Source organism: Centruroides sculpturatus, unplaced genomic scaffold (genome assembly GCF_000671375.1).
Source record: "Centruroides sculpturatus isolate CEXI.00-Female unplaced genomic scaffold, Cexi_2.0 scaffold1385, whole genome shotgun sequence".
NCBI classification, from domain to species: Eukaryota; Metazoa; Arthropoda; class Arachnida; order Scorpiones; family Buthidae; genus Centruroides; species Centruroides sculpturatus.
Window position 1 is genome coordinate 139,021 of NW_019385547.1, and position 17,864 is coordinate 156,884.

At 32.4% G+C, this 17,864-nt stretch overlaps 1 protein-coding gene across 1 annotated transcript in view; it reads right to left on the reverse strand.

Annotated features, from left to right (window-relative positions):
• LOC111639997 (RNA-binding protein 28-like) overlaps positions 1-7,037 on the reverse strand; it is a 33,734-nt gene extending 26,697 nt beyond the window's left edge. The window contains exons 1-2 of the mRNA XM_023385990.1: positions 6,862-7,037; positions 3,462-3,537 (exon numbers count right to left, since the gene is read on the reverse strand). Of these exons, the coding sequence (XP_023241758.1) occupies positions 3,462-3,537; positions 6,862-6,942 (157 nt within the window). The 5' untranslated portion in view covers positions 6,943-7,037. The remainder of the gene's footprint in view (positions 1-3,461; positions 3,538-6,861) is intronic.
• Positions 7,038-17,864: the final 10,827 nt, after the last annotated feature.

A 17,864-nucleotide genomic window follows, 5' to 3' on the forward strand; every position in this document is an offset into this window, starting at 1 on the left:
AAAAATAACTCCTATAATACGTAAAACGTCATCGGGCAGCCGAACTACTTTCCCGCCGTCCGTAGCGCCACGCTACGGACGTTTAGGCGGATAAATTGAGTTTAGTATCGTCTGTTCATATAATTATATATAAATTAGGTACTGTACATATAATTATATATTAATTATATATAAATTAGGTACTGTATATATAATTATATATTAACTTAATTTATTGTAACTTTATTATAATTAAATATATATTTTTCGCCGTCTAGCGTCACGCTACGGCGAGTTAGGCGACCTATCGTCTGTCCAGTACTGTAATTTTATACATTTCTTGTGAAAGAAACATTTCTTATTTAACGGCCATAAAAATTATTTATATTAAGGATGTCTCCAAAGGTCAACGAAGTTTTCGCAGAAAAATAATATCAGAAATCGCGGCCGCGGTTTGATGCGCTGTTCCGCGACGAAACCAAGCTTTAGCAACGGGCGTAGTCGAACGGTACACACTCGGTAAGCAATCCTACAATTTTTTGTTTATAACGTAGTTTATACGGATTATTTTCAAAAAAATATACGTATTTTGGAAATGTTGAGTCGAATTAGTCTAGAATCGATTAATTTTATGAAAGAAAACCTTTCAAACAGCCGTAGTCCGTAAACTATGATTCCTACAAAATTGATTCATAAAGAACGGAACGTATCTACCGTCTTATAGGGAGATCTACTGTACTGTTTCCATAGAAATTTGTATTAATGCAAGTTGATTGTACTTTAGTATTATTAAAGAAGTTTGTAAATTATCAAAATTTCATTTTATTCTACAGGGTTTGTCCAATAAGTATCGGGACTAAAATCATAAAAATAAGTTTATTGAAGATATATATACAGTGAGTTAATTATCTTTAAAATATGACCCTCCTGCATCAACAGCTGCCAGTGCTTTTTCCAGTCTTCATACGCCCCTGGAAGCCTGCAACTGCAAGGCTGTTTAGGTACCCGTTGAAACCTCTTGGACTGCCTCAATTGTTCCAAAACAATGTCCTTTCAGACTCCTTTAGATCCAAGGGAACAAAAAAAGTTGGGGGCCACATATGGATTGTACGGTGGTTGAGACACATTGTGTTTGGCCAGTGCCTCCCTCACAATTAGCAACTTGTGACTGGGTGCATTGTTGTGATGGAACATTCATGTATCAGCAATCTCCCTTTGGACTTGGGGGACCCTAATCCTCAAACATCTGAGTACTTCTGCATAAAATTTACCATTCAATGTTTTGTCCAACAGGCACAAACTCCTTGTAGACCACACCTTTTGTATCAAAGAAGACAATGAGCATCGATTTCACTCTTGATTTACTCATGTGAGTCTTTTATGATCAAGAAGAGGTGCTTGTGTGCCACTCAGCCTTTTGGTATCTGGATCATACTTGAAAACCCAAGTTTCATCACTGGTTATCACTCTCAAAAAATCTGGATTAATCTCCAAACGTTCCAACAGTTCACAACAAATTGTCACTTGGTGTTTCTTCTGATAATACCTTCAGCACGAACTTTACGGACTCCTTCCACATTTGCAAATCATCAGTCACAATTGAATGCACAGTGGATTTCCCTAAATTTAACTCCTATACTATCAAATGAACACCTAACTGGTGATAAAAGTTCTTGCACTTTGGCCATGTTTTCATCGGTTCAAGTCACTGTTGAATGTCCAGCACATTGTTCATCTTTGATATCTTCCTGACCATCTTTGAATTTTTTATGCCACTCAAAAACACGTGTTCTGGACATGGCTTTGTCCTTGTAAGCTTTACAAATATCATCAAAAGTCTCCATACAAAGTCAAACACTGTGATGTGGGCTCCCTTATGTTAGATGCACTTGTCTTAAGAGCTCTATTAGTTCTATGGGGTTCTTGACGCTTAAATTGTAATCCCTCAGATGGTCCAATGCAATGTTGTGGACCGCTTTTTGTACTGTTATATCCCTCGATAAGATTATAACTATGCTTCTGCACTCTGAGGGATCTCTTATTCACCAATTGCAGAATGCCAATACATCGCAAACAGGTCTTAAAGATGGTACATCTCATGTGTTACAACTCCATATTCCAGTTTGACAACAGGACCTACCTACAAAAACATGGGGTACCCATGGGCAGCCTACTGTCTGGCAACTTATGTGAGTTAGTATTACGTAGACTAGAACAAAGAGTCATACCTGAGTATAGGTCCAATATAATTATATATAAGAGATATGTAGACAATGTATTTATCCTATGGAAAACAGAACCAAATGTCAATGATTTGTTAAGTCAAATGAACGACAATCCATATGGGCTGACCCTAAACTCGACCAATTAACCATCACCAACGCCTGCTTCCTAGACATACACCAGGCTCAATGGAGGAGTGGTCGATACCGGTATATACTATAAACCAGGCTATGTCCCATGGTTTATACCAGCAAACTCAGCTGACCCTTACTTGTATAAAATCGCAGCATTCAGAGCGTTAGTTAGGAAAGCATATACACACCCTTCCAATTGGAGGGACACAGCAATTGAACTACAGAATCTAAAGTGCATCACGATAACACATGGTTACAAAAAAGAAATAATACAGGGGGTTAGTGTGTGCCTATTCCAGACCATGTGATACACATGGTACACCCAACACTCAAAGAGCTTGCAACCAAGATTGGGATCGAAACCCAGCCAGCAGACGCACCACAGTTGAGTGCAACCAATGATTTCAAGCTTTATATAAAGAAATTGCAGTCAAAACTGGCACCAAATTAACATACTGAAGGTCCCCCACTATATATATATATATATATGTTATTACACAATGAAAAAGACAAACAGGATGATCTCAGGACTCTGGGAGTATACAGTATTCTGGTGTGAGATGACAAGTTTAGGTGAGAAATGGTGTATATCAGCTCCACTAAACGTTCCATCCAACAGAGAGTCAAGGAGCACAGATATGACAATAGACCATGCTCGTTACACCACTGCCTTATCCACTTATGCCACCAACCCAGAGGTTTATGCAGACCTATCCAGTGCCAAACTGATAAAATGACCACAGACCACACAGTGCCCTAGAAGCCCTTGAAATATACAGGGCCAGCCGGACAGGGAGATGTATAAACTCCAAAGATGGCAACATGCTTTCATACGCCTGGTGCTACTTATGAGAAGAGCAAGAAAGAGACAACACTCCATAGCATGTGCATATCTTCAAATTTATTTTATTTTAAAACTCAACATTCAAATTTATTTTAAAACTGAACATTGGAATGTGTTTCAAAAACCGTTATAAGTTTGGAATCTAATTTTCATTTAACCTGAAGCAGACCTCGGATGAGGCCGAAAATGTTTGTTCCAAAATCTAATATCAGTATTGGGGATAAAGGTTCAATGAGTATGTACAAGGGTGGTTTAATAATTTAATATTATTAATTTCCTACCTGGCTTTGTTGGAATTTTTATGTCTATAATATTCCCAAATTTTGAAAATTTTTGTTTCAGAGTATCTTCTGTAATCTGATTAAAAATAAAATTTATATTAATTAAATTTCTTTTGCATATTATCTACATTGTCTTTTCATGATTACAGTGCAGTCTTGCTAATCCAAGCTAACTATTGTATGGGGCTATTCAGATTAATAGGGTTAGAAACAAAATCAAAAAAAATTACACAGAAATATTGAAGCAGGTCCAGTAACAAATGTCAAGAGACATTTTTAATTTTTTTAATAAAATAAACAATATTAATTATATTTCATAATTATTGCCTTAAAGAAATGAAGTACAATGATATTTACTGTCATATTTTTTTTATGTCAATCAAAAATCTGAGGTTCTAGCAAATGTTTTAATAGTCATGCTCATTTTATAAGGAAAATGAATTCAAAAACTATAACATACTTATAAAGGAGATTCGTGTTTGCAATAAAAAATCTCATAGGAATTATTGTTCCATCACTGACCTTTGAATCCACTCCTGGACAAATGCATACTTACATATAAAATGTAATACTTTCAATTGAGTATTAAAAATTCACCAAAACAAGAAAAAACAGATTCAATTAGGCTTCAAGTATTTTCACTTGAAACGTGGCAACTTCTTCAGAAACTATGAAAATGGATTTTTTACACCCAATTCAAAGTATTGCACTTTATATTCAATAACTGTAGTGTATGCCTCCACAATTTTTTTTAATTATGCATATATGTATGTTAAAATATGTAGTATATATTAATTTTACAAATTTCTCATGTTTTAAAAAATAATCTATGTTTCTTTTTGTTTTTTGACTGTAACATTTAGTGGCAAGAGCAGATTTTAGATTAGTGCTAGTTTAGATTAGCAAAATTGCACTGTATTACATGTAATATTTATAATATATACGGTATGATCTAATGAAATCATTTGTTTCACATTATATTGGAATCAGTAATAACCAATTTAGGCTTGTTTGCAAGACATTTTCCAGTATGCTTTCTGTTTCTCATTGTTACAAATCTGGTATGACTACTGTGAGTAACTGTTTGTGAAACCACTTTTAAGCAATTTCTGAACATAGGAGTAATCATTCAATCTATAGAATTCAACAAGAATTATGGTGCTTTGCAGTCTCTGAATCAAAAAGTTGAATATATTAAGGGATTCTCAAATGCTTATGACAAACGTTAAGCAACAATAAATTACATGTTTCTTTAAATGCCTACAGAAGTATGCCAAAGGAAGAGAACTTTTTGTTTTAAATTGTGACAGGTAATGAAACACAATGGTACAGTACCACTTTAAACAAAAAGTCATTAACATAAAATAGCATCAGAGCTCACTTCCCCAAAAAAGTTCAAAGCACAGCTCATCCGCAAGGTGCCATGTTTATTTTCTTCTTTAATATGAAAGGTCACTATTGTTAAAATTCAAGGAATCATGATTAGAATCACAGAGTTGGAATTCAGAGTCACTATTAATTCAGAATGTTACAAATATACCATCCTTAACCTCTGCATCAAACAACAACAAAAGATCAAAAAAGATAACAGTATCTTGTTGCATGATAAATAGGCTTACCAGACGTCCCGCTTTGATGATGTATTCCCTGCATCCCAGCCAGTTTGTCATTTTGTCCCAGTTATTTGATAAGATTTTAAAAATGTTGAATATATAAGGAGTAAAAGTAGTGCAGCCTGGAGTAAAATGGCGATTTGACAACTAAAATGTCTCTTCTGTTAAAAAATATTTAGATTGGCAACAGTGAGTGTATCTAGATCTAAGTACTTTTAATGTTGTCTAGATGTTCCCCAAAATTTATAGCATGTGGTCTAATAAATTTAGATGTTTTATTTTTTCATCCAGAGATTTTTAAACAGAATTTAAAATAGCATGTAGCATATGACATCCAGATATTTTTATTTCATGTTTTAGATATCTCATTTCAATTAGAGTTGGCAAGACTGAAACTTATTCTGGCCACATCGTTGTTGCACACATTCTATCTTAGTTGAGTTCAAATTGCTAGTTGGCATTTGTGATTGTTTTGTACTGTACATTAAATTAATTTAATCTCCAAAATGCCAAAAAGAAACCATGTGTTTACTGATGAATTAAAAATAAATTTTCCATTTTTAAAAAAAGTTTGCGATTGTATCAACAAAGTAAACTGTGTCTTTCAAAATTTTCAGTAACAAGTGGACCTTCAGACATTAAAAATCACTTGAAATGTGAGAAACATAAGGCATGCCTAGTAGTGGCAGGAAGGAACGTCCTCAAATATATTGTCATATTTTTGAAGGTACCGATTTAAGTGACAAAGAATTTTTAAAGAGAGTTTACACTAGTGATAAATATTAATAACTTCTTAATAATAAGTCTGTTCAGTTAAGTTATTAAAAATTGCTTTTAACTCATTGTTTTTTGTTAACAACTTTTTATATAGCCTTTTCACAATATTAATTATATTTCATAATTATTGTCTTAAAGAAATGAAGTACAATGATATTTACTGTCATATTTTTTTATGTCAATCAAAAATCTGAGGTTCTAGCAAATGTTTTAATAGTCATGCTCATTTTATAAGGAAAATGAATTCAAAAACTATAACATACCTATAAGGGAGATTCATGTTTGCAATAAAAAATCTCAAAGGAGTTATTGCTCCATCACTGACCTTTGGATCCACTCCTGGACAAATGCATACATACATATAAAATGTAATACTTTCAATTAGTAGGCTTATCCTAGTAGGCTTTATTTTCTGTTGTCAGTATTTCCTCAAAATTGTCCCGGTTTGAGAAAAAAATATTATGGTAAGCCTAATGATAAAGTACAAGTGTACATTACCAAGATTACTGCTGGGTTTCTTGGGCAAAGGCAATGAGAGGTTTCACAGCATCTACCAAATTGCCATTTGATTTTTGTGTGTTTGCACCTTTCAGGAAAATTTTTAAAGTATGCAGATTTGCTACAAACAAGGAGGCTGCTACAAATGATTCAAAGAGTAGCCAAAAAAACTGTAAATGACAACAAAAAATTAGTCAAGCACAGGACTGACTGTCAGAGCTCTTTCTTTTAACATAAAAAAATCCCCATTTGTATCAACAGGTAACATTTTTTGAGTAAAATACACTCAAAATCTAAAAGGGGCATATACTGATTTCATTTGTTCATATCTTATATATTATTATATCATTAGTTATCAGTGTAAATAAACAACGTTAATTTAATTATAATTAATTTTAATATACCTAATCATACATGTAACTCATACTTTTTAAATTTTAATTTACTTTTAAAAGAACAGTGGCTAATCTCAATTATATTATTTTAATATCGATTTGTCAAATAATAACTACCTTAAATGATAAATTCCTGATTATAAGTCGTCCCTTTTTGTGTTTTTTTCTCATTTTTTTCTTTTCATCGTCGTCAATCATCTTTAAATAATAAATTTATTACAACAAATATTGATATTAGCTTTTTAGCTAACCCTAAATTGTCGAAAACAGCATGTTATCCACGTGACTAAAATTTAATATAGAAAACATTAAATTTATAAAAAAAAATACCAAAAAAATACTATTTCAGATAATTTTATACTAATTTATAAGTAATTAATAAAAATTATTAATTAATAAAAAATAATTTTTTAATTATAAATATTTGGTATTTTTGCCACTGTTAAATATTGGCGCTACTAGTCTTTTAATTTTTTAAATTCTTTTATGTGNAAAAAAAAAAAAAAAAAAAGTATATTCTTACACCTGCTGCCATCTATATGTGCTAAATAAAACTTTTTTGAATAATCATTCTCACTTAAAATATTTTAAAATTTTAAACCTTAATAAGTTGTGGAAAATTTTAAATATATAATAATTTTAAATGACTTTATTTAGACTTACTTTAATATATAAATTTATACATATATCTACATTATAACGAATTTTAATACTAAATAATTTTATTAATTTTATTATATTTTTTTAATTTTATCTAGAAAAGTTACAATAAAACTTATCTAATTTATATTATATATTTATATGGCTACAAAATTTTCAGAATGGAAAAGCAAGTTTCGCCATCTCGTAATGAAAAAAGGAATTAACTATTCAAAAATTTAAATTCTCTTTTCCGATTGGCTGTGTATTTCAAATACGACCAATGACGTTACGCTATTAATCATCTTGACTGCGCTCGTGCCGGGTTTGTACCGCTTTCTCCCCAGTCTTTTTTCAAGGTCATATGATTGATAATGTCCAAGGACGGGACCCTCGATCAGAAAATAGGTCAGAAGTCTTCCCAATCGAATTTCACCATATGACTTTCCCTAATGAGTGCAGCTGCCATTAAGATGGCGATTTTTCATAAAAAGCGGAATAAGTGACGCGAGGAGGGAGTCATCGATGCGTGCCCCGACATTTGGTAGATGCGTGACGGTATCCATCACGAGCAGCAGATGTATCATTCGTTTTCTTCGCGTTTGTGAGTGCGTAAAACTCGTTTGACCCCGAACAAACCTCCCGACTACCTCAAGCCTTTTAAAATTACTTTCTATCTCCGAAAATATGCCAGCCCAAACTACTATATCGATTTTTTTTTATTTTTTTGAATTTAAAAGATATTATGCTGATTCCTATCTGCAACTATGTAGCAAATTTCATCCCCTTAATCCTTTATTAACTTGAGCGAAAAAATGAATTCGTTAATGCCGAATTCAAAGTTCAACTGGCTCGTGTTGAACTTTCTCGTGTAGTAAACGAAATTAGTCACGTTGCCATTTTGAATTTTCGATTTACATTTAGTAAAATTAGCGCTTTTGTTTTTAAAATAAATCGGTTAAATGGACTGGAATTCATTTGCATTTTTTTTTTTTTTTTGTATTTGATGAAAGGTGTGAATATGATAAAAAAGCCATTTTTTCTAGATACGTCAACGAAGCAATGACGCATAGTAAAACCTGAATTTCGTAGTCATTATTTAATATAATGGTTTTTTTGTTAATCTTAGCATACCCGAAAGTTCAAATATTGTCCGTAAACTTTACTAACCTAGAAGAATATGTTCTTTAATTCTTTTATATTTTTTTATGTTCTACAAAAGTGTGCTTTGCGCTGAAATATCCATTCAAATTAAGTTATGTTTAAAGTGCGGAATGCATGTTTCATTCACGTACAATCCTTGGAGAGCACGCAACTACTCGATTCCATTCAAAATTTAAAAGAAAAATGAATATTTATAGAAATAACATACGATTTGGTTGCTTATTTAGAATCTAGTTGGAAAGAGCGCTTTACTAAAAGCACCCTCGCGGATTGAATTATAAATAATTATATATATATATATATATACATTTCTCTAGGAAAAAAACAATATATTTTTTTTCCTAGAGAAATGGGCTAAAGAACTTCGTTGAATCACGTGACTGGCAAGAAGGCCACATTTAAAAACCATCGCATTTACGTCACCACCGATCCAGCCAATAGAATGCCGCAAGACGGAAGCAATTACGGAAGGGGTTGGAGCGTGACAGAGCCGAAAAGTTCCGATTGTTGTCGACCAGCCCGCTTTAATGACGTCATTTGCATAAGCTTTCTGGGCCGGTTCTGGCCCATTTGGCCCAGATGCCGCTCCCACCTGGCTCCGCCCGACTGTGACTAGCCATGGTGTCCGGCTGCTCTCCTCGTCTTGCTGTTATGTGACTCCCCACCTCGACCAACGGGGTCACATGGGCCCGATTGATAACCTAAGCGAACCTAACCGGGTAACATTATTCTCTTTTGACTGACCTTCGCGCGACCGCTTTAACAGCCCCGAGGGCCGAATTTGCTGTAACAATAGTAGAGAGAGAAAGACCATCACGTGCTGTCTTTACTGTTCTATAGCAGAAAATATTTGTCAGTCACCGATCAATCTATACAAATTTCATTAGAGGGCTCTTAATGGTCCGCTTGCACAATGCAAGAGGCCATTAGTGAATTTATTGGCTTCTTTCTGTTCGTACCCAACACGAACAATTGCGTTGAAGAAAAACAAGAAAGCACTCATGAGCTTACGTTACTATTAATATAATAGTAAGTACGAGTTAAGCTGCGAACATTTGATAATGTTTGCACGGTCTTCGCCACCTAATTTATAACTCATGTACGATTTTGTATCTAAAAAACGACAGCAGTTACACGTGTAGGCGGGATAACGTACCACTCGTCTTTACCGCGTTTCGAATAAAAGAGGGAGAAGCTCTGTTATCCATTTTCAACATCCTACACTTCAGTAAACGACCTTCACTTATCTCTCCTCCTGCAGCAAGGGTGATAATTTGAGAAAAATTCTAGAATAGATAACGACTTCCTGGCTTCTTTTTTATTCTTTTTGCAGCATCAACTTGTCTTGACGATATTTCAAACGCATTTATCCCTATAGTAGTTTACGTGGATGGTTGTGAATTAGCTATTCTAATTTCTAGGGTCTTCTGCTTGGTAATGCCTGGCATTAAAATTTCAGGAAAAAGATTTCAGTAGTTAAATTTATCTCTCTTTTTTTCTCTTTTTTAGAACATCAGCGAGGATTTAAAACGTTTATTACTAAAGTAGTCTACTGGATAACTATAGATAAGATATTCTATTTCCTAATTCTTTAGCTTGATGATGGATCGCATCAGAAATTTCTAGAGAAAGGCTACCGGTTAATCTGCTTTTACGTTTAGGGCATATTCTTCGAGCTTTAGCAAAAATTTAAATCATTTTTATTCATACACTTGTCTATTAAAATACTAAATTCATTTATTAAATTTATTCATAAATAAACATAAATAAACTGTACTTTAATGGCTGATAAACTGTAAAACAAATAGATTAATTTTTTCTATCTTTTGAAATTTTGGTAATATTTTAATCACGCTCATTCTTATAATATTTTATTAATTAGACTGATTAGACACGTTTTAGTTTCTTCATTTTATAAATAAATATATTTTATAAAAGAACATTTTAATAAGGAATAATTATTATTCCTTTATTAACATTTGGCATCATTTTAACTGCATTTATTTTAGAGTATTAATCTTTAAAAACTGTAAATTATATATAAAAAATATTTTACTTGGTAGTTCTCTCTGTACATTTATCCTTATGACGAATGGAATTTCGTGACACTTCGATGAACATTTATTTCTACGGCAATCTATCAGGACCGTTATGTAAATGGATATTATTTTAATGTCACTGGGATGCGTAGAAACAAGTTAAATGCATTTAAAGTTTTAATTTTTCATTGCTCTTGCAGCATCAATTAATTTCTTTTTAATCCGTACTAAATTTGATTTAATTCTGTATTTTATTTTTGCAAGGCTCTTCATATTACATTAGATACTATTTACTGTCCTTGTCTAGTTGTTAGCATAAAAATCGAGCGATGTTAGATGCAAACGGGACAATCCTCTCAAGACTAGTCACATTACTGATGGAATTCTATAAAGAAAAAACGGGGGGAAAAGAGAGAAAAGAAAGAAGCTTTTAGAGTTTTCTCCTTATTCTGTAGCTGCATCCTTACTCTTGTTGCTGCAGAGGTACCGCGCCGAACTGCAGTAATTCGAGAGTGCAGATGAGTCATAGTCGAAATGGCAGGTGGCCCTTGGACAGGTGGGACGGCGCATTATTCACGAAGAAGTGCTGCTGCATATCTAATATAATCATCGATTTCTCCTTTTGCTCGCCCGTTAGCACCATTTTTAGTTTTGAGATTTCGATACGCGCTTTGCCAAACTGTAGTAAGCTAAGTTCACTACGTTACGGTGTTTAATAAATAATAAACAAAACTGTTGGATGGTGTAACCGCTTAGGAAACAATTTTCACCGGGCATTTATCACACGTTCTTTTTCACGTGGCGTGTTTTAACTGAAATTTCGGTGCCACAGTAATGCGAAACGGATTGTAATGTTAATAAAAGAATAGAGCACTTCTGGATGCTATTAAGATGATAAAGTAGAAATTGATGCGTTTGTCTGCCATGCTGGACCACCTGTAAAGCTATGCTACTATAGTAATTAAGATAAAATTTTGAAGGGAAACTTCGCTTTTGGGGATGGTTTGATTGATTATCTCACCTTTAACGACGCACTTGGGCACGAGTTGTTCACCCCCGAGTTTTCTATCCATTAACCCGCACTCACCCGTTTCTAGATGAAGACGTGACGTGATAGAGCGTTTTCTTTTCTCCGGAAGACATCGCGCGACAAAAAACAGGAAAAACTTACTTTTCCCGCTTTTAAAGACGGCACGTGACCTCGAGAGACTGCGTCACGTGACCTTTACTAATCGGGTTTTCGTAGAGCCTATTAGTAGGCGTTTTTCCCAATTCGCCCCGGGTGTTGCACGAGCAAAAGTAGTTAGTTACCTGCACCACCGTGGGAGCGTGTGCTAATGAGTCACGTGGCCAAGAGTCTGGTAATTTGGCTTAGGTGGACGAGCGAAAAGTGCTCGTACGTTACCTGACTAAACGGATGGATTATACTAAACTTAAAAAATTTACACTTAGTCACGTGGCCATGTTCACTCATCATTTGGATTACGGAGCTTATGAAGAGAAATTCTCATGACTAACCTTTCGCGAATGTAAAAAAGCGTAAAAATCTTTCTGTGAAAACGTAAAAATCTTTCTGTGATCGGGATTATACAAAATAAAATTCGACACCGATTAAATTAAGTTCAAGTTACAGTTATACTTAAATCGAAAAAAAATAATTAAGCACGTGACTAAATACATTGTAAAATGAGCGTGCTGCAAATTTAATCACGTGACGAACATTCGATCCAATTTTTATAAAAGATCGATAAACGTAACAATTTTTTTTAATACTAAAGAGCGTCACGTGACTGAATCTTAATTTTTTTTTCGTTATCGAATTTAGCAAAACTTGTATAAATCAAGCGATCACGCATTCGTTAACTTTTAGTTCTCTTATCAACGCTAAATCAAATAAAAATACGACACGTAACCAAAAATCGCATAAACCTACATTAATGTCCGTCACGTGACGTAAGGCTGGAAAATTTTACCACCGAAACAAAGTGCAAATACCTCACGAAACCGTATTCTTGTCGAATATTTTGTTTAAACTTAATTTTAAATCATTTTTATTGTCCGTGCAATAACATTAAGGCGGGAGAATGTTATGTTTGCCGTAAAGATAGAACGGTAATCAATTATACAGATAAAATTTATTTAATTTCCACAATATCATGGTCTAATTATCAATTTAGTCGTGTAGTAGCAGTAATTAACAACGATCGAATTATTTTGGTAATAACACTAAAGGTTACGTGATCGCTCTTAAACGACGTAGTGCTAGCGATCGGTTACGCACGCAGGAAAGCAACATTACGGCGCGTAACGTACTTGGTCAGATATTAAAGGATTATTGCGTCAACTGAAGCGTTACCTACATCACGTGGCAGGGTACATTTTCTCATTTTCAGACTAATTCCATTTAATGCTACAACAGCAATAAAAGTCAAATGGTAGATCCCCGTTACGAATAGGGTGCTATCGTTGATAGAACAAATGGTGTTTTGCTACACGATATTAACGCTTATTATATAAACCTACGAATTTTTCTCGTCTCTACGTGTGTAAAAGAGAAATCGTCGGTCCAGTTAGGAATGCCACGCGGTCACGTGACCAAGCGCGCCTATAGGACAGCTGACGGATTAAATCGGCGATTGACTATTTTCCCATGTGCAGGCCGTATGTTATTTGTATGTGTGCATGACACATGACAGTTCGGCGTTCATTCATTGTTTTGATCGTTTTTTTTTATTGTGTATGTGTCTCTATCACATCTGTCCCGTGATTGAATGGTCAGGTGACCTGACACTAGAATTTTTGCCTTTCTGTCGCGTTTTGTTCGATTAATAACGTTAATCACTCCCCTCTGTTATGTCGTAATGAGGGTCGTACGTGTCAAACAAGCGGTTCTCAGAATGTTCCCATGTTCCGAGTTACGGGCGGACGGATAGGGCGAGCACCTAAAGTCACCTCTCTCTCCAGGGAACGAAAGAAATGCTGTCACGTGATTAACTATTATCATTTTTGTCACGTGAATGCCGAGATGATCCAGTCACGTGGTTGGGGTGCATCACGGCGCATCTCGGCATCGGAGGGAAAAGTCTCCTTTACAGGCGCAGGCTGTCACACGACGGAATTAATTTGTTTTCCCCGTGCATATCACGTGACGGGCTAACTTTTCGCTTGACTTTTAAGCGTTTAGAAACTTAATGCGACGTCCGTGATTTAAAGATCGCCACGAATATTCATTGTGAAAGACGTTCCTAATCTCACGTGATCAAAATCCCCAATAACGCCATTGGCTGCAAAGATCAATCAATATTTGATGTCACTGACCTTCTTCTTCGGAGGAGGAAACGCGCGACACTTGTCCTACGAGTCTTTGTTCACGTGACCGTCTGAACCCTTTAGATGCGTGAGCAGCGTAAAATTCGAAAATTAAAGTCTACGTGATACGAATTAAGACAAAATCACGTGATGAAAAGCATTTGCTCATCCCACTTCCAAGCGCTTCTATTAATCACGTGATAAGCCAATGCTTATACAGAATCACGTGACTGGCAACAAGTCTTTTGCGTCACGTGGTATTGGATAGAAATATTCACCACGTCACGAAACGCAAATCACGTGACATCTCGAATTTTTCTTATTTTTCTTCTAGTTCGTTTTCGAGCCAAATTGGTTACTGTGCAAGCTATTAATAATTCAGGCCGATTTCAATAAGAAAAAAAAAATAACGTCATTGTAGTGATGCAGCCTTTCGTGAAAATTTCACATAATTTTGAAAAATAAAATGAATTCGTTGCTTTAATGGCATTACAATTATTTGTATATATTTTAATTTATAATTTATAATAAAAAGAAAATTTTTGTGTATTCATAAATATTTAATTTTTATAGTTAAATTTATCACGTGATTTTACTTATTCTGGGAATTTATTGAAGTATGCTAATTTTAAAAACAAATTAAATAAATCTCTATGTACTATTAACAAATACAAAGTAACAAATATTAACTAACTTAAAATAACTTAATTAGACATTCTTTTTGATTTTTTATTTCAATTAATTATTCAAATATTCATCATTTTCTATTCGTTAAAAAAAAAGAAAGAAAACCGGAAAATGAGATTCGAAAAAACGGATTGTTTTTTTTAATAAAAAATCGTGCTATATTTATACGAATAAACGAAATATTTTCCGCCTAAAAATATTAGTTATACTTCTCAATATAAATTATTAATAAATAATTCATTTTATACAACTTTTAAATTGTCTTCGAAAGCAAATGGAAATTTAAATTTTACTTTTAATAATAAAATATTTTATTTTTAGAATTACAAATTTAAAAATAAAAATGTAAGCATGAATTAATTATACGAATATATAATAGATTCGAGTGTAAATTTCACGATACAAAAATCAACACCAGACAAGGACACGCGGCCATTATTCGATTGTTTTGTCGGAAAGTCTCGAATAACTTTTATTGCAAACGGACCGAAGGGACAATACATTATCTATGATTAAAAAATCGATTTACACATAAAAGGCAATAACCTATAGGCTACATATGCTCTTAACTGCTGTAATGTCTCTCTTTGCTTAAGAATTATAGATAAAAGATAAACTCTTTGATGTCGATTCTAGTTTATATTCTACATAATAAAGCATCTAGAATAGTGGATACGCTTTTTTTTTTTTTTTTAATTTGAACATTTAAATGCACTTGGAATGTGATAAAATATTCATGAGAAATTTATGAATTTGGTGGAAATTTAAAATCGCGCAGCCGAACATGTTTATACACGTTAAACAAATGATTTTTTGTATACAAATAGAAAGTTAAATACATTGAAATACATCTGCCTCAAAATGTTAACTCAGAAAAATCATAACGAAATTAAGTTTAAATAAATAAATAAATAATGCGTTTAATTATATTATATTAAAGTAAATTAATTAAACTTTTTCATTTCAAATTAATTACAAATTGTTTATCTTAATGAACAATTCAAATTCAATATTTTAAAATTATCTATTAAATTATAATTAGATAAACATTAGCATAACTTTTAGAGAATTACCTTGGGATTATTCAAATTACATAACCGTATGTGTTTTATGACACTATAGATCTTGATCTTTAGGTTATAGCAAAAGTGACAATTCAAAATTTAAAAATAGTTATTTTTTTAATTAATGTAATAATAAATTTATGAAAATTTATGTTTAGTTTATTTTTAAAAAATTTATATAGTTATATATCTGTCATCATATATAAAAAATAGGAAATTCGATAAAATTGTCTGGTATATAGATATCATCTAAAATAGTTGACCCATTTTTACTATTTAGAATATTTTTTTAAAAGTTATTTCCAAGGCATGTGTTAATTAATATTTTTACAATATTATCTTTAAAAATATACAATAATATGAGGTAATATTTAATTATTCGTTCGTTAAGATAAATAATTATAATTGATTATAACTATGATTGAGCAGGTTAACATTTTTAAGCAGATTATTTTCAACATCATTCAACACTTTTAACGTTATCCAACATTGTTTTGTAAGCAAATTATTTAATAATTAAAAGTGCATTTTTTTGCCAAGCTCATCTGGACCAAAACATTTAGAAACAAAAATTAACTTATGCTTTGATTGGAAATTTTAGCTCATATAACAAATAAGTTAACAGTTTAATCGAATTCTGATATTTTAAAATATTTATGGAATATACGAAAAATATATCAATTTATTAAGGAGATTATGGAAAGAAAATCGTGTTAAGCATTGAAATGTTTAAAGTTATAAGACAATATAGGATAACTGATTGCAAGTAAAGAATTTTAGGTTGCTCCTTCGAGCAATTGATGAGGATAACTGAATGAATACTAATAATTTGTAGCTTGCTTTGAAATAGATACCAAATTATAACTTTAACTGACGAAGAAGGCGGGGTTTGGTATGTGATGAAACGGAAAAATCACAAATCTATAGGATATCCGTATGACATCAGATTCGCCTACGTTATTTACGTTAGATAAATGAATTAGTTACATGGAAGTTCTCCATTACTTAGATTAAAATTAAATGTTTCCCATTTTCCTGTAATATATTAATAAAGTGACTAAGCTAAAATATAAAATTTTTTAATCTTTTACGAAAACTCAATAATTTAAATTTTTAAAATGGTGGATTATAATCCGAATTTTTAATGTTTCAATTAGTTAGAAAAATAATTTTTACTTTTAAATAATGAAAAAATCATCATAAAGTTAAATTAAAATAATTTCCCAACGAAAAATTTTGTAATAAACAAATAGCAAACGAAAAATTTTTAAATTTTATTTTAATTAAAATTAACCAATCAGAGAGTGGGATTCTAACTGAAGAACCGTAAGCGGAAGCGAAAGAAAAGGAAAAAAAAATTAAATTAATTTTAAATTAGTATCGACTTGAATTCATTACAACTAATTAAAAATTGCGTTAATATTTTAAGCATTGTAATTTTAAAAACTTTAGAGAAATTTGTTATCTCTTATCTCTTCTGAGATCAACATCATTTTCGAAACTAAAAAATTCTTTCTCCGTGATAAAACGGAAAAATAACATCATTAAAGTTATCACAAAATTCGTAGAAATTACAAGCAATAAATAATTAAATATATTTGTTGTATAATAAAGATTTTGTTTAATTTTTCTCTCGCTCTGATGTCATCGCTCTTAAGCTTGAATTATAAGAATTTATTATTAAAAGATTTTAAAAATCTAGCAACATTCGATAACAATTAAAGAATTATTTTTAATTTAATGAAAAATGTTAGTATTTTCATAGAATACAAATCTAGCGACTTTTTCATAGAAGACAAATTATATTAATTAATTTTTGTATTTTATGATTGTCATGACGTCATCGTAGCAGCCGACGAAGAAAATATGTAATTTTCGTTAGGAAAATGGAAGTGAAACTCGTTAACGTTAATCCGTAACTCTTAAAAATGGATTAAAGTAAATAATATAGTGTATTATTGAGCACGGTAGCGAAAATTACTAATGTTTATAAAGCCATAACGCGTGACGTCACTCATTTCGAAAAATGTAATTGGGGAATATACAAATAAACGAGAAGGAAAGAGAGAAGCGCTAAAAAATGGTGTATTTTTTGACGTGGTAAAATTTAATATTAAGTAAAACACGCGTCAATCGTTATTTGATGGAGAGGAGCGGTGCTAATTTTTATATCGGGAGAGATTTGTAGTTAGTATATGACATCATGGTAGTGTATCGA